This window comes from Piliocolobus tephrosceles, chromosome 7 (genome assembly GCF_002776525.5).
Source record: "Piliocolobus tephrosceles isolate RC106 chromosome 7, ASM277652v3, whole genome shotgun sequence".
Lineage (NCBI taxonomy): Eukaryota > Metazoa > Chordata > Mammalia > Primates > Cercopithecidae > Piliocolobus > Piliocolobus tephrosceles.
Window position 1 is genome coordinate 51,197,922 of NC_045440.1, and position 23,819 is coordinate 51,221,740.

General features: G+C 33.6%; 1 protein-coding gene across 3 annotated transcripts in view; it reads left to right on the forward strand.

The window, feature by feature from the left end:
* SNTG1 (syntrophin gamma 1) overlaps positions 1-23,819 on the forward strand; it is an 868,962-nt gene that overhangs the window by 585,874 nt on the left and 259,269 nt on the right. For all 3 annotated transcript variants that reach the window (XM_023190587.1, XM_023190588.1, XM_023190589.1), the window contains one exon: positions 4,279-4,381. In XM_023190587.1, coding sequence (XP_023046355.1) covers positions 4,279-4,381 — 103 coding nt within the window. The remainder of the gene's footprint in view (positions 1-4,278; positions 4,382-23,819) is intronic.

Here is a 23,819-nt window from a genome sequence, read left to right on the forward strand (position 1 = left end):
ATCTCCTGACCTCGTGATCCACCCGTCTCGGCCTCCCAAAGTGCTGGGATTACAGGCTTGAGCCACCGCGCCCGGCGAGTTTTGAGTGTTTTAAAATATATTCCAGGTGTATATTATTTATCAGAAAAAGATTTACAAATATTTTCTCAAAGTTTGTGACTCTCTTAAAAGCATGTTGTGTGAAAAACAATGGTTCAATTTTGATTACTCCCAACTTAACAATTTGTGTTTTTACAGGATGTACTTTTGGATTAATAACTACAAAAATAAATCCTGCCTCAATGCCACAATGGTTTTCTCCAAAGTTTATTTCTAGAAGTTTTATAAGCTTAGACTTTACATTCAGGTGATTGATTCACTCTGGAGTAGTATTAGTATGTCATATAAGATATAGATCAAAGCTCCTTTTCTTTTCTAATGAGGATTTGCAATTGTCCCAGCACAATTTGTTAAAAAGACTTTACTTTCTCTACTTCATTGCAACGTTGTTGAAAAATAATTGTTTATTTTTGTTTGCATTTATTTCTGGACACATTTTATATTATATTACATTATATTATATTAATTATATTACATCATATTATATTATTATTTTATTTTATTTTATCTATGTTTTTGATAGCAAAATGTCTTGATGATTATAGTATTTTTATATCTCTTAAAATCAAACGATGTTGGTGTAATAGCTTTGCTTTTATTTTCCAAAGGTGGTTTGGTTATCCTGGATTTTTTAAATTCCCACATGAATTTTAATAACAGTTTGTCAATTTTTATTAAAAATTCTGCTGGGATTCCCATATGTCCCATTAGGGTAGATAAATATAGAGTTTTGTGACACATATATTTAAATGTTTAAAAATTACTCATAGCAATGTTTTGTATACAGGGCTTTTGCTACTTTTGTTAGACTGATACATAAATATTTCATGTTTTTTGGTGATTTTATAAAATTTTAATTAGAAATTCTGATTTTTTTATAAATAAATATAATTATTTTATATTTATCTTTATGGAAATGTTGACTTAAAGTAGATAGTGTGGACACTCTTTTATTTTTTCTAAACTGAAGTCTTTAAGGCCTTTAATCTTTTACCATTTGGTAATGATATTACCTGTGGGGTTTTTTTTTTATAGCTTTCCCTCTGCCAGTTTGAGGAAGTTCTGTTCTACCATTACTTTGCTTAAAGCATTCAACAGATATGAATTTTGAATATTGCCAAATGTTTTTTGATATTTCAACTTAGGTTTTTATGTGGTTAATTACACCAATTGATTTTCTAATGCTAAACCAACCTTGTATTCCTGGATTAAACTTCAGTTGATTATGTTGTATTATTGAATTTGCATTAATCATGTTGTATTATTTGATTTGTGAAAACATTTAATAATATTTACATACGTCCTTTATCTGGCTCCTTTTAAAAGTTTTAAAAGTTTGTTCTTTTTTATCTTTAGTTTGCAAAATTTTAATTATGATGTGTCTTAGTGTAGATTTATTTGGCAGGATCCTTTTGAGGTTTGTTTAGTTTCTTAAATCTGTGGGCTCATATCTGTCATCCAGTTTGGGAAATTTTCAGACATTATATGTTTAAATGCTCTTTCAGTCCCTCTTCTTTCTCCTCTCTTCTGTGACTCATATGATATGCATTTTATATATTTTGTTACTATCCTTCAGCTTATTTTTTCTTTTTTTTTTTTTTTGGTCTATATACTCTTTATTGTTAAGATTAGGTGAATTATATTATTCTGTCCTCATCTTTGTTAATTCTACTCTCTCTCATTCCTACTTTGTTATTGAACTATTCCCAAGTGTTTTTAAACTTTATTAAAAAATGTTTGTGTAATATCTATTTGGATGTTATAACATAAGTTATTTTTTTTTTTTTTGCTGAGATTTTATAATTTTTCACGTGAATCAAAAAAACTTGTAATTTCTTATGGCAACATTTTTGTTGATTGCTTCAAAATCCTTATCAGAGAGTTCCAATATGTGATTTATCTCATTGATATGAGTAGATTACTTCTTCCCTTTAAAATTGTGATTTTTCTGGTTCTCAGTATGACATACAATTTTTACTATATCCTGGTCATTTTGTTTATTATATTAGGTGACTCTGTCTCTTACTTGAGATTTCTTTTTTTAAGCAGAAATTTACTATTTAGCTCACGGGTTTGTGGACCGTGGTTCCACTTACGATATATGTTTTAGAGTCGTTTGGTGCTGCTTTGTTCTGACTGATTTATCTCCTATCAATGGGCACCCACTGTTCCCTGCTGGGATAGTCTGAAGGGATGGAAAAAGCTTTCCCAGGTCAGTGCTGGTTATGGAGGGTTCCTCCCTGCTGTAGAGGAGGTAGGATAATGGGGACTTTGGAGCGGTCTATCTTTGCTGGTACTCTCTGCTAGGACGGTGTCTCCAGGCGGGGGAGGGTAGTCTCAAGACCTTCACAAAGCGGCCTCTTTCACTGGGCACCTATGAGGAGGTACCCCTGCCAGTGTTCCCGGTTACGCAGTGCCTCTGAGTGGGGCAGAGTATTCTCAGACCCAGGGGGAAGGCTAGCACTTCTGCTGGCTTCCAGTTGTCACCACTCACTGATGTTTGTGGCTTCGCCTGGTATTAGTGGGGCTCTCTTACAATCCAGAAATAGTATGAACCTATCTAGCGAGCTGTTTTAATGATGGGGCGGAGAAAATGCCCGGCCTGTTTGGTGTTCCTCTGTTTGGTGGAGCAGGTAATGTATCCGGTCTGTGTGCTGTCCAGTGCTGTCCTGAGATCCCTAATCAGGTTTTCCTTCTCCTTCTGTCTTTCAGAGTTCTTATTTGGTTGTCTCTTCTGTTTTCTTCAGTGTTTACAGTTGTACTTCTTGGGGAGGAGCAGAGAGAGATGAGCTTATCTCTTTAAAAAAAAAAAAAATTGTGTGTGTGTGTATGTATGTATGTATGTATGTATGTATGTATGTATTGACGGAGTTTGGCTCTTGCTGCCCAGGCTGGAGTGCAGAGGTGCGGTGTTGGCTCACTGCAACCTCTGCCTCCCAGGTTCAAACGATACTCCTGCCTCAGCCTCCCGAGTAGCTGGGATTATAGATGACTGCCACCAAGACCGGCTATTTTTTTTTTTTTTTTTTGTATTTTTATTAGAGAAGGGAGTTTTACCATTTTGGCTAGCCTGGTCTCGAATTGCAGACCTCAGGTGATCCACCTGCCTCGGTCTCCCAAAGTGTTGGGATTACAGGCGCCAGCCACCACGCCCGGCCATCTGTGCCATCTTGTCAGGACCAGAAGTCATTCTAAATTGGCTTTAAGTAGCCAATTCTTTAATGATTTGCGGTAGAACAATTTTTCAGTGTATTTAACAAGATATATTTCCATGTTTATTAACTGTTTTTTCACTGATTATTATTGTCTCCTTATTTTACATGACAGTTTAAAATCATAAATATATTAATATCTTTTTCAGGTGTGTTTAGTATAAATAACTCTTCAGCTTCTTTGTTCTTTTACTTTTTTTAACAATTTTTAAATTTTTACAATGCTTATATTTTTAGATATGATTTTTTGAGAAATTGGAATTATTTTAACTGGAAGAACTAGACTTACTTATTCTATAATTTAGAAAATGTTGAGAGTCATTGATCATAACAGACTTCAACATTATATAACAACCGATGCTATTGATAGCAACAGGTTTGCAGGGAAAAGAAAATATTAAGTAGAAGATGTAATGCCAATTTTTTTTTGCAAGAGGATTAGAGTGAATTGAGTCAATCTGATTTAATCTGAATTAGTACTCTTGTCAACATTGGCAGAATCAGATTTTTATGCTTTTAGAATAATTTTCCCTTATATCTTAGCCTATTTTATGTTGCATACCGGATGCTCCAAAGCTTATTCAATTTATTGGTGCATAATAGATGTTCAACAATTATTAATATTTACTAATAAATACAGTGTCCTGAACATTATATCTGTCTTTCTGTGGACTTCATCATTCCTCATATTGCCTAATATAGACCATAAATTCAAGAAGACCTCAATAAATATGAATGGAAGATGTACATTGTATATAAACAGGGGATCACAGAATGTGACAAGAGGATGCACATTGATGACTCTTACTGCAATGATAAATAATTACCTCCCTCTATCTTTTATAAAATGCTTCTGATCACTAAGGGAAAATGGAAGGTGGAAAAAACAACCAATAATTTAAAGGCTTTGCCATCATATAAAATGATAAATGTAATGATAGTTTTATTCTTTTTATTTTTTTTTTAGGTTCAGGTTCTTCGGAATGCTGGAGAAGAAGTGACTCTAACAGTGTCATTTTTAAAAAGAGCACCTGCTTTCCTCAAACTCCCATTGAATGAAGATTGTGCATGTAAGCATTTAGAAAGAATAGATAAAAGTGCTCATGTCATTATAGTTATGTAATTATTATTTTGACAATAATTGGTAATTTCTTCTTAAAGTTGAGATTTTTTCCTGACTATAAATACCTTTATATTACAAAGTGTTCTACTAACCCTTATGAAAAGAGAACATATTTTTTTCTTCAAGTATAGATTCACCACATTACAGTTTTTTTTTAACCTACAATTGGAGAAGTATTACTTGTTTTAAAAATAAGCATCATATCAAATATCATGTATGCATTATGCATGTCTATTAAATTTCATCAGAATACTTGGTGAATGTATTTTCTCTAACTAAAAATTACTACTAAGCAAGAATGTGTGCGTAAGTTAATCTGATGAGAGAATATAAGAAAAGTGTTTGCCTTTGTGGGAATGTACTAATTTACCTAGAACTACTAAAAAAGTTATTTGTCAACTTTATTTTCTGGATGCATTTTCTAAAAGGAAATGTATATTATCTAATACTTTTGCTGAAAAATTGACGAATAATATATTTTTCACTGAGACATAATTTGTATGCAATAAAATGCAAATAGCTTGCACAGTCGGATCAGTTCTGAAAAGGCACACATTTGCTTAATCCACTTCCTGCAATCATAAAACTGTTCCCAGTAAATAACAGCCCAGAAATGACTACTCACTTATACTCTCTTCTTCATACATTATTTTACTTCTTCTAGAACTTTATAGAATGGAATTCTACTTGATTTATTTTTTATTCTGGTTTCTTTCTTTATGAATAATTTCCTTCAGATTCACTTATGCTACGTACTTCTTAGTTTGTTCATTTATATTGCTGTTTATTATTCCATTGTATGAATGTATTACACTTATTAATGCATCTTTCTGTTGAAGATACCAGCACTGTTTCCAGTATTTTGCTATAATAAATAAAGCTGTTGGAAACATTATTTTATTTAACTTTTATTTTAAGTTCAGAGGTACAAGTGCAGGGTTGTTACATAGGTAAACTTGTGTCATGGGGGTTCGTTGTACACAAGCCAGTTATTAAGCTTAGTGCCCATTAGTTACTTATCCTGATCCTGTCCCTCCTCCAACCCTACATCCCACCAAAAGGCCACAGTATGTGTGGTTCCCCTCTATTTGTCTATGTGTTCTCGTGATATTGCTCTCACTTATAAGTGAGAATGTGAAGTATTTGATTTTCTGTTCCTGTGTTAGTTTGCTAAGGATAATGGCCTCCAGCTTCATCCATTCATGTCCCTGCAGTGGACATGATCTCTTTCTTTTATTATGGTGGCATAGTATTCCATGGTGTATATGTACATTTTTGTTATCCATTCTATCACTGAATGGCATTTAGGTTGATTCCAGGTCTTTACTATTGTGAATAGTGCTGCAATGAACATACGCATGCATGTGTCTTTATAATAGAATGATTTCTATATTTTAAATATATACCATTTGACCCAGCAATCCCATCACTGGAAGCTTCTTGTATAAGGGTTTTGGCAGTTTTGTAATTTTATTTTAGTACAATAAATACCTAAGAATGGAATTGCTGAGTGACTATATAGATGTATAATTAACTTGTTAATAAATTGCCAAATTTAGAGGGTTATAGTGGCCCATGTTTGTAATCCCAACATTTTGAGAAGACAAGGCTGGCAGATCACCTAAGCTCAGGAGCTCAAGACCAACCTGAACAACATGTCAAAATGCCGTCTCTAACAAAAAAAAAAAAAAAAAAAAAAAAAATTATCCAGGCATGGTGGCTTGTGCCTGTGTTTGGCTGACGTGGGAGGATGGCTTGAGCCTGGTAGGCTGAGGATGCAGTGAACTGAGATCATGCCACTGTACTCCAGCCCGGGTGACAGAGTGAGACCTGGTTTCAAAAATAAATAAATAAATAAATATAAATAAATTGCCAAATTTATTTCCAAAGTGAGCATATTTTTTATTGTGGGAAATAACACATAACATAAAATTTACCGTCTTTACCATTTTAAGTGTTCAGAAGAGTAGTCTTAAGTCTATGTACATTAGTGTGTAACATATCTCTAGAAACTTTTGATATTGCAAAATGGAAATTCTATACCCCTTAAACAATTCCCTATTTTCCCCAGACTCAACTCCTGGCAAACACCATTGTACTTTATGTTTATAAGCATTTGACCACTTTAGTCACCTTGTGCACTTGGAATAATCCAGTATTGTTCTTTCTGTGATTAGCTTATTTCACTTAGCATAATGTCCTTAAGACTCATCTATGTTGTAGAATATGACAAAATTTCATTCCTATTCGAGATTGAATAACATTCCTTTGTATGCATGTACCACATTTTCTTTATTCAACCTTTATTCAAACCTTGAACAGTGAGCATTTAGGTTGGTTATTCTTTGTTATTGTGAATAATGCTGCAATGAACATGAGTGTACAAATATCTTTCACAACTCTGATTTCAGTTATTTTGGATATACACTCAGAAGTGGGATTCCTGGATCATATGGTAATTCTATTTTTAGTTTTTTGAAGAATGACCATACCGTTTCCCATAGCAGCTACATCATTTTACACTAAGTAACAGAGGCAAAGGTTCCAATTTCTGCATATCCTCACCAGCACTTCTTATTTTCTGTTTTTTACTTTGTTTTGTTCTGGTTTTGATAGTGGCCATTCTAATGGTTGTCAGGTGATAACTCACTGTGGTTTTGATTTGAATTTCCCTGATAATCGGTAATGTTAAGTGTCTTTTCACATATTTATTGGCCATTTGCATATTTTCTTTGAAGACATGTCTATTCAAGTCTTCTATCCAGTTTTAAATCTGGTTATTTGTTTTGCTGTTGTTGAGTTGTAAGAATTCTTCAGATACTCTGGCTATTAACTTATTATCAGACATATGGTTTGAAAATATTTGTTCCCATTTCAAAGGTTGCTGTTTCACTCTGTTGATCATTTTATTTATTTTACAAAAATTTTAATTCTTCTGTAGTCAAGTCTATTTTTTGCTTCTAATGCCTGTGTTTTTGGTGTCCTATTCAGGAAATAATTGCCAAATCCAGAGTCATAAAGAGTTTTCTCTAAGTTTTCTGCTAAGATTTTTTACAGTTCAAGTTTAATGTTTAGGTATTTAATTTGTTTTGAGTCAATTTCTATACCTAGTATCAGGTAAATGCCCAACATTCTTTTGCATGAGGATATCCAGTTTTCCCAATACAATTAATTGAAGAGAAGACTATTCTTTACCTATTGTATAACCTTAACAAGTTTGTTTAAAATAATTTCATCACATATTGAGGGTTAATTTTAGGATTATTCTGTTCCATTGTTCTGTGTGTCTGAACTAATGCCAGTACCACGTTGTTTTGATTACTGCAGCTTTGTAGTATATCTTGAGTTCAGAAAGTGTAAAGCCCCAGCTCTGTTTTTCCTTCTCAAGAATTTTTTGACTATTCCGAATCAGTTGAGGTTCCATATGAATTTTAGGATAGTTTTTCTATTTCTGCAAAATAATGCCAGTGAGATTTTGATAGGGATTGCATTGAAGCTATAGATTGCATTGCTTAGTATGGACATTTTAACAATATTAATTCTTCCAATACATTACCATGGGATGTTTTTCCATTTATTTGTTTCATCTTTAATTTCTCAATGATGTTTTCTAGTTTTCAGTGTAAAGATTTTTAACTTTGTGGGTTAGATTATTCTTAATTATTCTTTTTGATGCTATTATAAATAAAATTGTTTTCCTTTTTTATTGTTAATGGATAGAAACAACTGATTTTTTATGTTGTCTATTCTGCAACTTCCTTAAACTTGTTTATTAGTTTTAACATTTTTGTGTGTGTTTAAACTTTAGAGTTTTCTACACACAAGCTCATATCTGCAAACAAAGATAATTTTACTTCTTCTTTTGAATTCGGGTGACTTTTATTTCTTAGTCTTACCTAATTGCTTCTGGCTATAACTTTTGGTTGCATGTTGAACAGAAGACTTGAGAGTGGGCATCCTTGCCTTATTCCTAATCTTAGAGGAAAAGCTTTCAGTTTTTCTTCATTCAGTATAGTGTTAGCTGTGGGCTTTTAATATATGAATTACCTTTATTATGTTGAGGTAATTTCCTTCTGTTCCTAGTTTGTAAAATGTATTATATTTTAAATTGTGTAAACGTATTGAATTTGGCAAATGCTTTTTTTTTCATCAATTGAGGTGACTATGTGGGAATTTTTTTTCTACCATTCTGTTACTGTGGTGTGTTAATTACATGAATAGATTTTTTTTCATGTTGAACCATCCTTGCATTTCAGGAATAGGTCACAACTGATCATGATGTATAATCTTTTAAATTGGTAGTTGAATTCAGTTTTTTAGTATCTTTTTGAGAACTTTTGCATTCATGTTCATCAGGAGTACTGGTTTGTAGTTTTATTTTTTTGTAGTATCTTTGTCTGGTTTTCATATCTGGGTAATGCTGTCCTCAAATTGGAAACTGATTTCCCCTCATCAAATTTTTTTGAAAGAGTATGAGAAGGACCTGTGCTAATTCTTCTTTAAATGCTTGGTAAAGCTCTACAGGAAAACCATCTGGTTGTGGGCTCTTCTTTTATGTGAGGAATTTATTAATGATTCAGTTCCCTTACTAGTTCTTTGTCTGTCTGTATTTTTTGTTTTTCCATAATTGATTGTTGGTATGTCACACATTTCTAGAATTTTATCTATTTTTTCTAGATTATTCAGTTTGTTGGCACATAACTGTCCACGTTACTCTCTAACAATCCTTTTGGTTTTTGTGGCATCAGTTGTAATGTCTACTCTTTCATTTCTAATTTTTATTTATATTTTTTTACTTTTTGGATTAGCCTAGTCAAAGTTTTGTCATTATTGTTGATCTTTTCAATAAACCAAGTATTTGCTTAGTTGATTTTCTATATTGTCTTTCCATTTTATTTATTTCTGCTCTAATCTTTATAATTACTCTCCTTCTGCTACCTTGGGTTTAGTTTGTTTCTTTTTCTAGTTTTTGAAGGGTAAAATTTGGTTGTAGATTAGAGGTTTTTAAATTATTTTGTAACGTACTGCTTTAACATATAAATGTTTACTGATAAAATTTTCTCTCTTAGAAATGCTTTTGCTGTATCCCATGAGTTTGTGTATGTTGTGTTTCATTTTAATTTGTTGGATATTGTTTAAAATATTTTTAATTCCCTTGTGATTTCTTTTTTGACTCCTTGGTTCTTCAAAACTTCATTTCTTAATTTCCACTCATTTGTGTATTTTTCAATTCTCTCTCTGCTATTGATTTCTAGCTTAATACCATTGTATCAGGAAAGATATTTGGTATGATTACAATCTTCTTAAATTTAATAAGACTTGTTTTGTGACCACACATGTAAACTATTAGGGAGAATATTTTGTGTACACATAAGAAGAATGTATATTTCAGGCAAACGGTCTGGAGTGGACTTCCAGCAAAATCCAGCAGACCTGCAGCATAGGGTCCTGATTGTTAAAAGGAAAACTAGCAAACAGAAAGAAATAGCATCACCATCAACAAAAAGGAAGTCCACAAAAAAAAACCATCCAAAGGCCCCAACATCAAAGACCAAAAATAGATAAATCCACGAAGATGAGGAAAAACCAGCACACAAAGGCTGAAAATTCCAAAAACCAGAGCACCACTTCTTCTCCAATGGGTCACAACTCTTCACCAGCAAGGGAACAAAACTAGATGGAGAATGAATTTGACGAATTGACAGAAGTAGGCTTCAGAAGGTGGGTAATAACAAACTCCTCCAAGCTAAAGGAGCATGTCCTATCACAATGCAAGGAAGCTAAGAACCTTGAAAAAAGGTTAGAGGAATTGCTAACTAGAATAACAAGTTTAGAGAAGAACATAAATGACCCGATGGAGCTGAAAAACACAGGATAAGAACTCTGTGAAGCACACACAAGTATCAATAGCCCAATTGATCAAATGGAAGAAAGGATATCAGAGACTGAAGATTATCTTAATGAAATAAAGTGTACAGACAAGATTAGAGAAAAAAGAGTGAAAAGAAATTAACAAAGTCTCCAAGAAATATGGAACTATTGTGAAAAGACCAAATCTACATTTGATTGGTATGCCTAAAAGTGACAGGGAGAATGGAACCAAGTTGGAAAACACTCATCAGGATATTATCCAGGAGAACTTCCCTACGTAGCAAGGCAGGCCAACATTCAAATTCAGGAAATACTAAGAACACCACAAAGATACTTCTCAAGAAGAGCAATCCCAGGACACATAATCATCAGATTCAGCAAGGTTGAAATGAAGGAAAAAGTGTTAAGGGCAGCCAGAGAGAAAGGTAGTGTTACCCACAAAGGGAAGCCCATCAGACTAACAGCAGATCTCTCTGCAGAAACCCTATAAGCCCAAAGAGAATGGGAGCCAATATTCAACATTCTTAAAGAAAAGAATTTTCAACCCAGAATTACATATCCAATCAAACTAAGTTCCATAAGTGAAGGAGAAATAAAATCCTTTACAGAAAAGCAATTGCTGAGAAATTTTGTCACCACTAAATCCACCTTACAAGACCTCCTGAAAAAAAAAATGCTAAATATGGAAAGGAAAAACTGATACCAATCACTGCAAAACTATACCAAATTGTAAAGACCATCAATGCCATTAAGGAACTGCATCAACTAACGGCAAAATAACCAGGTAGCATCATAATGACAGGATCAAATTCACACATACCAATATTAACCTTAAATGTAAATAGGCTAAATGCCCCAATTAAAAGACACAGACTGGAAAATTGGACAAAGAGTTAAGATCCATTGGTGTGCTGTATTCAGGAGACCATCTCATGTGCAAATACACACATAGGCTCAAATAAAGGGATGGAGGAATATTTACCAAGTAAATGGAAAGTAAAAAAAATGCAGGGGTTGCAATCCTAGTCTCTGATAAAACAGACTTTAAACCAAAAAAGATCAAAAAAGACAAAGGAGGGCATTACATAATGATAAAAGTATCAATGCAACTAGAAGAGCACTCTATATAGGAGCATTCTGATTCATAAAGCAAGTTCTTAGAGACCTACAAAGAGACTTAGACTCCCAGACAAAAATAGTGGGAGACTTTAACACCACACTGTCAATATTAAGCAGATCAAGGGGACAGCAAATTAACAGGTATATTCGGGACTTGAACTCAGCTCTGGAGCAAGTGGATTTAATAGACGTCTAAAGAACTCTTCACCCCAAATCAACAGAATATAAATTCTTCTCAGCACCACATCACACTTATTCTAAAGTTCACCATATAATTGGAAGTGAAATACACCTCTGCAAATGCAAAAGAATGAGAATCATAATAAACAGTCTCTAAGATCATAAGGCTATCAAATAAGAACTCAGTATTAAGAAACTCACTAAAAACCACACAACTACATGGAAAATGAACAACCTGCTCCAGAATGACTACTGGGTAAATAACAAAATTAAGGCAGAAATAAATACATTCTTTGAAACCAATGAGAACAAAGACACAACCTACCAGAATGTCTGGGACACCATTAAAGCATGTTTAGAGGGAAATTTATAGCACTAATTGCCTGCAAGAGAAAGCAGGACATTTCTAAAATTGACACCCTAACATGACAATCAAAAGAGCTAGAGAAGCAAGAGCAAACAAATGTAAAAGCTATCAGAAGGCAAGAAATAACTAAGATTAGAGCAGAACTTAAGATAATAGAGACTCAAAAAACCTTTCACAAAATCAATGAATATAGGGACTATTTTTGTTTGAAAAGATTAATATAATAACCACTATCCAGACTGATAAAGAAGAAAAGAGAGAAGAATCAAGTAGACACAATAAAAAATGATAAAGGGGATATCACCACGATCCCATAGAAATATATTACCACCATCAGAGAATACTATATACACCTCTATGCAAACAAACTAGAAAATCTAGAAGAAATGGATAAATTCCTGGACACATACACCCTCCCAAGACTAAACCAGGAGGAAGTTGAATCCCTGAATAGGCCAATAACAAGTTCTGAAGTTGAGGCAGTAATTAACAGCCTGCCAAACAAGAAAGCCCAGGACCAGATGGATTCACAGTCAAATTCTACCAGAGGTACCAACAGGGGCTGGTACCATTCCTTCTTAAACTATTCCAAACCATAGAAAAAGAAAGACTCTGCCCTAACTCATTTTATGAGGCCAGCATCATCCTAATACCAAAACCTGGCAGAGCCACAACAAAAAAAAAGAAAATTTCAGGACAATATCCCTGATAGACATTGAAAAGAAAATCCTCCATAAAATACTGGCAAACTGAATCCAGCAGCACATCAAAAAGCTTAGCCACCACCATCAAGCCGGCTTCATTCCTGGGATGCAAGACTGGTTAAATACATGCAAATCAATAAATGTAATCCATCACATAAACAGAACCAATGGCAAAAACCACATAATAATCTCAATAGATGCAGAAAAGGCCTTCAATATAGTTGACACCCTTTTATGTTAAAAACTCTCAATAATCTAGTTATTGATGGAATGTATCTCAAAATAATTAGAGCTATTTATGACAAACTCACAGCCAATATCATACTGAATGGGCCAAAACTGGAAGCATTCCTTTTGAAAACCATCACGAGACAAGGATGCCCTCTCTCACCACTCCTATTCGATGTTGTATTGGAAGTTCTGGCCAGGGCAATCAGGTAAGATAAAGAAATAGAGTATATTCAAACAGGAAGAGACGAAGTCAAATTGTCTCTGTTTGCAGATGATATGATTGCATATTTAGAAAACCCTATTATCTCAGCCCTAAATCTCCTTAAGCTGACAAGCTACTTCAGCAAAGTCTTGGGATATAAAATCAATGGGCAAAAATTACAGTCATTCCTATGCACCATTAATACACAAACAGAGAGCCAAAGCATAAGTGAACTCCCATTTACAATTGCTACAAAGAGAGTAAAATACCTAGGACTGCAACTTACAGGTGAAGTGATTGACCTCTTCCAGGAGAACTGCAAAGCACTGCTCGTGGAAATACGAGAGGACACGAACAAATGGAAAAACATTCCATGTTCATGGATAGGAAGAATCATTAGACTGAAAATGGCCATACTGCCCGAAGAAATTTAAGATTCAAGCTACCATTGACTTTCTTCACAGAATTAGAAAAAGCTATGTTCAGTTTCATATGGAACCAAAGAAGAGCCCATAGAGCCAAGAGCATCCTAAGCAAAAGAACAACACTGGAGGCATCATGCTAGCTGACTTCAAACAATACTACAAGGCCACAGTAACAAAAATGGCATGGTACTAGTAACAAAACAGGTATATAGACCAATGGAACAGAACTGAGGCCTCAGAAATAGCCACACATCTACAACCATCTGGTCTTTGACAAATCTGACAAAAACAAGCAATGGGGAAAGGATTCCCTATTTAATAAATGGTGCTGGGAAAACTGGCTAGCCATATGCAGAAAAGTGAAAATGGACCTCTTCCTTACACCTTATACAAAAATTAACTCAAGATAGATTAAAGACTTAAACCTAAGATCTAAAACCATAAAAACCCTAGAAGAAAACCTAGGCAATACCATTCAGGGCATAGGCGTGGACAAAGACTTCATGACTAAAACACCAAAAGCAATGGCAACAAAAGCCAATATTGACAAAAGGGTTCTAATTAAACTAAAGAGCTTCTTCACAAAAAAAGAAACTATAATCAGGGTGAAGAGGCAACCCACAGAATGGGAGAAAAAGACAAAGGGATGATATCCAGAATCTACAAGGAACTTAAACAAATTTACAAGAAACAAACAATGCCATCAAAAAGTGGGCAAAGGATATGAACAGACACTTCTCAAAAGAAGACTTTTATGTGGCCAACAAATGTGTGAAGAAAACTCATCATCGTTGGTCATTAAATAAATGCAAATCAAACACAATGAGATACCATCTCATGCCAGTTAGAATGACGATCATTTAGAAGTCAGGAAACAACAGATGCTGGGGAGGATTTGGAGAAACAGGAAAGCTTTTACACTGTTGATGCAAGTGTAAATTAGTTCAACCATTGTGGAAGACAGGGTGGCAATTCCTCAAGGATCTAGAACCAGAAATACAATTTGTCCCAGCAATCCCTTTACTGGGTATATACCCAAAGGAATATAAATAATTCTACCATAAAGACATATGCATACTTCTTTTTATTGTAGCAGTATTTATAATAGCAAAAACATGCAACCAACCCAATTGTCCATCAATGATAGACTGGATAAAGAAAAGTGGCACATATATACCATAGAACACTGTGCACCCATAAAAAGGATGAGTTCATTTCCTTTGAGGGACATGGATGAAACTGGAAACCATCACTCTCAGCAGACTAATGCAGGAACAGAAAACCAAGCACTGCATGTTCTCACTCATAAGTGGGAGCTGAACATTTGGGAACACATGGACACAGGGAGGGGAACATCACACACAAGGGCCTGATGGCAGGTGGAAGTCTAGGGGAAGGATCGCATTAGGAAAAATACCTAATGTAGATGATGGGTTGATGTGTGCAGCAAACCACCATGGCACGTGCATAGCTATGGAACAAACCTGCATTTCCTGAACATGTACCCGAGAACTTGAAGTATACCTTTTGTTAAAACATGCTAAGAATCATCTGAACCTTCACTGAGTTGCAGCCTTTTTGTTAGTCTCTATATTGATGGATGTTGACTAATCAGAGTGGTGGTTGCTGAAGTTTGGAATGGCTATGATAATTCCTTGAAATAGACAACAATGAAGTATGTCACATTCATTAACTCTTCCTTTCATGAAAGATTTCTCTGTGACATGTAATAGTCTTGGGGCATTTTACCCATATTAGAACTTCCTTCAAAATTAGTCAATCTTCTTTAAAATCTGCAACCATTTTATCAACTAAGTTTATGTAATATTCCACATACCTTATTGTCATTTCAACAATGTTCATAGCGTCTTCACCAAGAATAGATTCCATCTCAAGAAAACATTCATGAGATTGGAACAATTCAGTCACGTCTTCAAGCGCTACTTCTGATTGTAAATCTTCAGCTATTTCCTTCACATCTACACTAACTGCCTCCACTTGAGAAGTCTTGAATTCCTCAAAGTCACCCATGAGGGTTGGCATCAACTTCTTCCAAATGCCTCTTAATATTGATATTTTGACCTACTCCCATCAATATTAATCATGAATATTCTTTATAGTATCAACAATGGAGAATCCTTTCTAGAAGGTTTTCGATTGACTTTGCCTAGATTCATCAGAGTAATCCCCATCGATGGCAGCTATCCTTTTATTAAATATATTTCTTATACAATATGATTTGAAACTTTGAAATTCCTTTTTGATCTGTGGACTGCAAAATGGATTTTGTGTTAGCAGGCATGAGAACTACATTAATTTTGTCCATCTTCATCAATACTCTTGGGTGACCAGGTGCATTGTCAATAAGCAGTAATTATTGGAAAGGAATGTGTTTTGATGTGTGTTTCACGGTGTGGTGTGTGTGTGTGTGTGTGTCTGTGTTTGTGTGTTTCTGAGCAGTAGGTCTCAACAGTGGACTTAAATATTCAGTAAACCTTGCTATAAACAGATACACTGCCATCTAGGCCTTGTTGTTCCATTTCTAGAGCATAGGCAGAGTAGATTTAACATAATTATTAAGGGACCTATCCGTGACCTTTTTATTTCAGAACAGTAAATAAAAATGGAATTCAACTGATAGCAGCTGCATTAGACCCTAACAAGAGAGTTCGCTGAAGTTTGGAAGGCAGATATTGACTTCCTTTTTTTTTTTTTTTTTTTGAGACAGAGTCTCATTCTGTCACCCAGGCTGGAGTGCAGGGTGTGATTTGCACTCACTTCAGCCTCTGCCAGCAAGGTTCTATCTATTCTCCCACCTCAGCCTCCCAGGTAGCTGGAAATACAGGTACACACAGCCACACCTGGCTTATTTTTGTATTTTTAGGAGAGACGGGATTTCAATGTGTTGGCCAGGATGGTCTTGATCTCCTGACCTTGTGATCTGCCTGCCTCAGCCTCCCAAAGTGCTGGGATTATAGGCATGAGCCACCGTGCCTGGCGTGACTTCCTTCTACCTATGAAAGTCTTAGATGTCATCTTCTTCTAATATGAAGCTCTTTAATGGATACAACAAAAATCTGTTTTTTAGTGAAGCCGCATTCAGCATTGATCCCAGCCCTAGTTACAGCTTCTAAAGCTCCTGCAAGAGCACTTGTTTCTTCATCTTGTAATTTTGTATATGGTGACAGTGTCTTTTCTTGAGTCCCATAAAGCAACATTTGCTATCTTCAAACTTTTGTTTCTGTACTTTCCTCACCTCTCAGTCTTTATAGAATTGAAGAGAGTTAGTATCTTGCTCTGTATTAAGATTTGGCTTAAGGGAATGCTGTGGCTGGATTGATCTACCCAGGCCACTAAAACTGTCTCCTTATCAGTAATAAGATTGTTTTGCTTCTACATATACATGTTCACTGGTGTAGCACTTTTACCTTCCTTCAAACACTTTCCCTTTGCATTCACAACTTGGCTAACTGGCAGAAGTTTGTTTTTTGGCTTATCTTGGCTTTCACTATGCCTTCTTCACTAGGCTTATTCTTTTTTAGCTTGTGATTTGAAGTGAGAGATTTGCAACTCTTTCTTTTACTTGAGCACTTAGAGGCCATTGTAGGGTTATTCATTGTTCTAATTTCAATATTATTTATCTTAGGGAATATGGAGGCCCAAGGAGAGGGAGAGAGATGGGGAACAGATGGTGAGTTGAGCTGTCAGAACACATACAACATTTATTCATTAAGTTCCTTGCCTTATGTGGCATGGTTTGTTAAGCTCCAAAAGAATTACAATAGAAACGTAAATGATAACTGACCACAGATCACCATACCACGTAAAATAATAATGAAAAATTTGAAATACTGTGAGAATTACCAAAATGTGATGCAGACACACAAAGTGACCACAAGCTATTATAAAAACAGCATATAGATCTGCTGGATGCAGGGTTGACATAAACCTTCAATTTATAAAAAATCTATGAAGCAAAATCAGGCAAAATGTAATAAAATGAGGTATGTCTGTACTTGGATATTGGTTTTTAAATCCATTTAACCACTTTATGTCTGTAGTTTTGGAAGTTTATTTCACTTATGTTTAAATAATTGCTGATAGGGACGCACTTACTACTGTAATTTTGTTTTGTTCTGTATATCTTATAGTAACGTTGTCTCTCTTTTCCTCTGTAGCTACTTTCATTTGTTTCCTTGTTTTTTGTAGTTTCATGCTTTGATCCTTTCATCAATCTCTTTTCTGTATCCCTTATAGGTATTTCTGTGACTTTCATTAGTATTGCATAGAACAAACTATAACAATTTATTTTAAATGGATAATAACTTAATCACAGTATAAAGATCTTACTCCTTTACATTCCCTCCCCACCTTCTATACCATATACTGGTTTCACATTAGTGTCTCTGTTGGGGAATGAAATATAGAGATTTCTATCCCACAATCTTGTTGTTATTAATTCCCTTTTACCTATTTTTAATGGACAAATATACTTGCTAAATTATTATTTTCTGATAAAAATAAGTCACCTAGGCAAGAAATAATTGTAAGTTAATACACTTTATTAAATACTATTAACCGTTTTTAAATAAGTGAATTTAAACTGATAACTCTGTGTCAATCACATACGCTACCTCATAATTACAACTTGTTATATTTTAGATCCCTTAACCCGCTTGTATAGGAATAGTTGTGCCACAGATTCCACATCTGTGAATTTAGCCTACCGCAAATCAAAATTATTAATTAAAATACTACATGACAATAAAAATAATACAAATAAACAGTAGAGTATAACAACTACATATATATCATTTACATTGTATTTGGTATTATATGCAGTCTAGAGATTATTTAAAATATACCGAAGGATGTGCATAGGCTATATGCAAATACTACATCATTTTATATAAAGGACTAGAGCAGATGTGAATTTTAGTATGTGCAGTGTGTCCTGGAATCAGTCTGCCTAGGAGGAACGACTATATAGTTATTTTTCACAGTTTTGTCATTTAAATTCTGTACCACAATAAAAGTTACTATGAACACACCTTCATTATTCTGTATTGGTCTACATCTACCTTTACCAGAGGACATTATTTTTTATATGCATTTCTGTTTCTGTCTAGTGTTCTTTTATTTCAACTTGAAGAATTCTCTTTAGCATTTTTTGTAAAAGAGTTCTAGTGGTGATGAAGTCCCATGGTTTTTCTTTATTTAGGAAGATCTTTATTTCTCCTTCACATTTATTGAACAGGTTTGCTGGGTATAGTATTCTAGATTGGCTGATTTTATTTTTCTTTTAGCACTTTGAATATATCATCCCACTCCTTTCTCCCTATAATGTTTCTGCTGAGAAATGTGTTGATCTATGAGATCTTCCTTTTACCTGCGAAAGTGCATTTTTTTTTCTTGCAACTTTCAAGATTATCTGTTTTATTTGTTACTTTTGACAGTTTGATAATAATGGGTTTCAGGGTGAGTCTTTTTAGGTTCATCCTAGTTGGAGATCTTCAAGTTTCTTGTATTAAATGTTCATTTCCTTTCTCAGATTTGGGACACTTGAAAATTGTTAATTTGAATAAGCTTGTTGCCCATCTCCTTCTTTCTTTGGGACTTCTATAAAGTGTATATTGGTCTGCTTGATGGTGTCATATAAATCTCTTAGCATTTTTTCACTTTTCCTAATTCTAATTTCTTTTTATTCCTCAAATGTCATGCCTTTGAATTCATTTACTCCTTCTTCTGCTTGATAAAATCTGCTGTTGATATTTGCTAGTGAATATTGCACTTCATTATTGTATTCTTCAGCTTCAGAATTTCTGTGTTTTTTAATCTTTTCTATAGTTTTTGATATTTTCAGTTTGTTCATGCATAATTTTTCTAATTTTATGTAGCTATCTGTGTTTTTGTTTTTAGCACATTGAGCTTCTTTAAGATGATGATTTTGTGTTTTTAAAGATAATTTATAGACTATGGTTTCCAGTTGGTTTCTGGTGGTTTCTTTTGTTTCTCTGTTGCTTCATATGTCTGTGCTGTTATTTTTTTCCTGGGATTAGTGAATTTGAAAAAATCAGCCTTGTCTCTTAGACTTTTTCTAACTGATTTCACACAGGAAAAGAACTTCACCAATCAGCCTGGGTAAAGTGTCTCCCAAACATTTTTAGGGGATTCATCTTCTCTGGGCATGTAAAATCCCAATAGAGAGGTTTATTGGTTTCTTTTTCCCAACCTTATAATTACTATTTCCTCTGCTTTCTGGCTGCAGAACTGCAGATTCTCTAGTACTGCAATGAGCCCCTGAGCTCTTCTGTGTTCTCTGAGCCTCAGGCATCCAGAGTATGCTATTTCTATCAGTGCACCCAGTCAGTGACATAGAAACCAGACCCTTGTGCACTCCCCAAAAAACCAGAACATTGGATGGGCATTTTTTGCTTTTCTTCCACTCTACAGAGTGACTGCAAGTTTGACATTTACTTCTGATCACACCAAGTTGTTCTGACTTAGTGGATGGGCAGTCATGGGTGAAACAAAATGGCCTTTTTAACCATTTTTAATGTGGCTGTTCTTGGCTTTGAGCTTAGCTGGGTTACTGTGATTTATTAACTAGTTTCTCGAGTACTCTTTAAAGCTTTTTGAACTATATATTGTTGCAAAGTTGGTGTCTCTGTGGGAATCAAGGTCTGGGGTTTCTATTCCACCATCTTCCTGAACTACATCAAAGTCGGCATATATATATGTGTGTGTGTATATATATATACACATACATATGCATATATACACATATATGTGTATATATACATAAGTATGTATATATATTTTGACATGGAGTCTCGCCCTGTCACCAGGCTCACTGCAACCTCCACCTCCTGGGTTCAAGCGATTCGCCTGCTCAGCAATCCGAGTAGCTGGGACCACAGTTGCTCACCACCACACTTGGCTAATTTTTGTATTTTTAGTAGAGACTGGGTTTAACCGTGTTGGCCAGGATGGTCTCTATCTCCTGTCCTTGTTATCTGCCCACCTCATCCTCCCAAAGTGCGGGGATTACAGGTGTGAGCCACAGTGCCCGGCCCAAAGTCAGCATATTTTTAAACAACTCCCACTGCCTTCCCCAGCAATGTATGCAAGCACTGGTTGCCCTACATTCTTTCCAATATTTGATGCTCAAATATTTTTTTTCCAGTCATTCTATTGAGTGCACAGTGAAATCTTATTGTAGTTTTAGTTTACATTTTCCTGATGACTAATAATAATTATTTCCATATTATGTGATTATTGGCCATTTGCATATCTTATTTTGGGAAGCTTCTGTTCAAGGCTTTTCCCTGTTTTTCTATTGTTATGTTCTTTTTGCTATTACAGTGCATGAGTTTTTAAAAATATTGTCTATATAAGCCTTTAGCCAGTGATATAAATTACAAAGATTTTCTCTTAGTCTTTGTATAACTACATTTTCCACTTGAGGTTGTCTTTGTTAACAGAAGCTTTATTTCCTTTTATTGTTTTTGTATCCTCCCTAAGACATACTTGCCTACCCCAAGGTTGCAAAGATATTTTTTCTTATTTTCCTCTAGAGGGTTTGTTGCTTTAGCTTTTATGTTTACATTTATAATGTATCTTATATTTTTGTGCATCTTAGATAAGAATCAGTTGTGTGTGTGTATTTGAGATATGTATACATATGATTATTATTTGATCATACATGTTTGGATCTATTTTGGGATACTTTGTTATTTCCACTAATTTACATGTCTATTTTTTTAAATGAAAATCACATTGTTTATTATTGTAACATATCCTAAAGTAACCTAGAATAAGTTCTTCAACTTTACAATTTGTAAAGATTGTTTGGCTATTCTACATCTATTGTATTGCTGCATATATTTCAGAAATAACATGCCACTTTGTATAAGAAGTGTATTGGAATTTTGAATGGAACTAAATTAAATTTATAAACAATTTGGAAATTAACCCCTTAATAACTTTAAGTCTTAGTCAATGAACATAATATACGTTTTCATTTTTTTTTTCTCAGCAATATATTAGTCTTTTTAATTTGGAATTATTGCATATCTTTCATTAAATTTACTTATATGCATTTTATGTTTTAATTTTATTGTAAATAATATTTTAAAATTTCATTGTCCAGTTGTTATTGCCAGCACATAAAATGTAATTTAACTTCATATATTAACATATTGCACAATAGTATAATTTTATTATTAATTCTAGAATGATTTTTCTGCATTCTTAATGTTTTCCTACATATACAATTGTGTTATCTGCAAATAAGGTTTTGCTTCTTCCTTTCCAATCTACATTTCTTTAATTCTTTTGACTTTCCTGTTGCAGTGGCTAAGACCTCCATTTTTTTTTTTTTTTTGAACAACATGTTAATAGTAGACATCCCTTTCTTTCTCTTGATACTAGCAGGGAATAATCCAGTTTTGTTTTTTCTCATTAATTAGAGTATTGGATATAGTTTTTTAAAGATGTTCTTTATCAGATAGAGGAGCACTTCTATTCCTAGAACTCTAAAGTTTTTGATTTGCTTTAAAAAAAAAAAAAAGATGGTGAATTGTCTCAAATATTTTTCTACATACATTGAAATATTATGTATATGTTTTCATTCTTTAGCCTTTTGATATGCTAAATGTTTAAAATGGATTTTGAATGTAAAACCAAGCTTGCATTTCTAGAATAAATACCACTTACTTGGTCATGATGTGATACATTTTTCATATAGTACTAGGTTCGGTTTGCTAATATATTGTTTACTTTTTTGTGTGTGTATGTCCATAAGGGTTGATAGTCTCTTTCTTCTTGTGTAAGTTTTGGTTGGATTTTTTTAAAAATTTATTTGTTCACTCCAACTAAGTTGTCAATTTCTTTCATGGAGTTGTTTATCGTGTCCTCTCATTATTCCTTTTAACATCCATTAGCTCTCAGTAATGACCCGTCCTTCATTCCTGATACTGATAACCTGTATTTTCTTTCTTTGCTTTCTAATTTTTTTTTTGCTATGGGTTTATCTGATTTATTAGTGTCCCTAAAGATCTGATATTTGTCTTAATTAATTTTGTTTATTATTTTCTCTTTTCTATTTAATTTTTCCCAGTTTTATTTTTATTATTTATTTATTTTGTTTGTTTGTTTGTTTTGGTTTGGTTTAGTTTGCTCCTCCATTCTTAAGTTCTTAAGAGCATTAAGTTTATACCTACCTTCTTTTTGCATATGTATTTAAACATTTAAATTTTACTCAAATGACTCCTTAAGATTCATTCATAGAATTTGATATGTTGTATTTTTATTTTGTTCAGTCCAAAATGTGTATGCTTTAAAGTAATATGTATATATATTTGCTTTAAAGTAATACCTATAGACATTAAAATGTTGTAGAAGATACAATTGCAAATAAACTGCACAAGAAAAATAACTAAAACATAGTGTGATATTTCTTACAGTTTAAAGGTTAGAAAAATTATATCCAGATCAGTATAGCAAGAAGGCCTATGTTTCCCTTCTTAGTTCGAGGAAAATTATAGAATGTTAGAGTAATAAAAAAGAAGAACAATATCATTTTTTTAGCACATTAACTATTATGTAAGTACTGTTCCCTATGACATATGATGTTTGAAATCAAGTATAATATTTCAAATGTAAATTGAGAATCAATTATACTTATGGGTAATATTTATAAACATTTGTAACTTTAAAAAATATCTTTAGAAAAATCAAGTAATCAGAAGTCAGGAACTATGTATACTAATTGTGACTCTAATACTTACTAAACTGGGAAATCTTAGAAAATGACAAATCTTTAAGGCATTACTCATCTTTAAAAAATAGATATTAGTAGGCATCTCATTAAAATCTAATATGAAGTTTTTTCATTGCAATTATACAAAATTTGATAATTTTAATGATTACTTGAATACAAACTAAGAGTACCTATAAAAACAGAGAATATGCAAACATTTTTGCATCATGGAAAATTATAGTTTCTAAGGGTAGGATTTATCAGTTGGTTGAAATATGACATTAAATAGAACTTTGTAGACAACCAAAATCTTGCATTATTGTAAATATGGTTTCTAAAAGCAAGCCACTTTAGACAATCAAACAAAATAATACTTTTAATAAGGCTGTACACTTTCCCTAATAAAGTCTTAATATTTCTGAAATCAAAGACAAATTTTTGTGAGTCTCTTTTAGTGCCCAGATATCTGCAGTCACTTGGGTTACTTGCAAAACTCTTGGTTTAGTATAACTGAAATAAAATT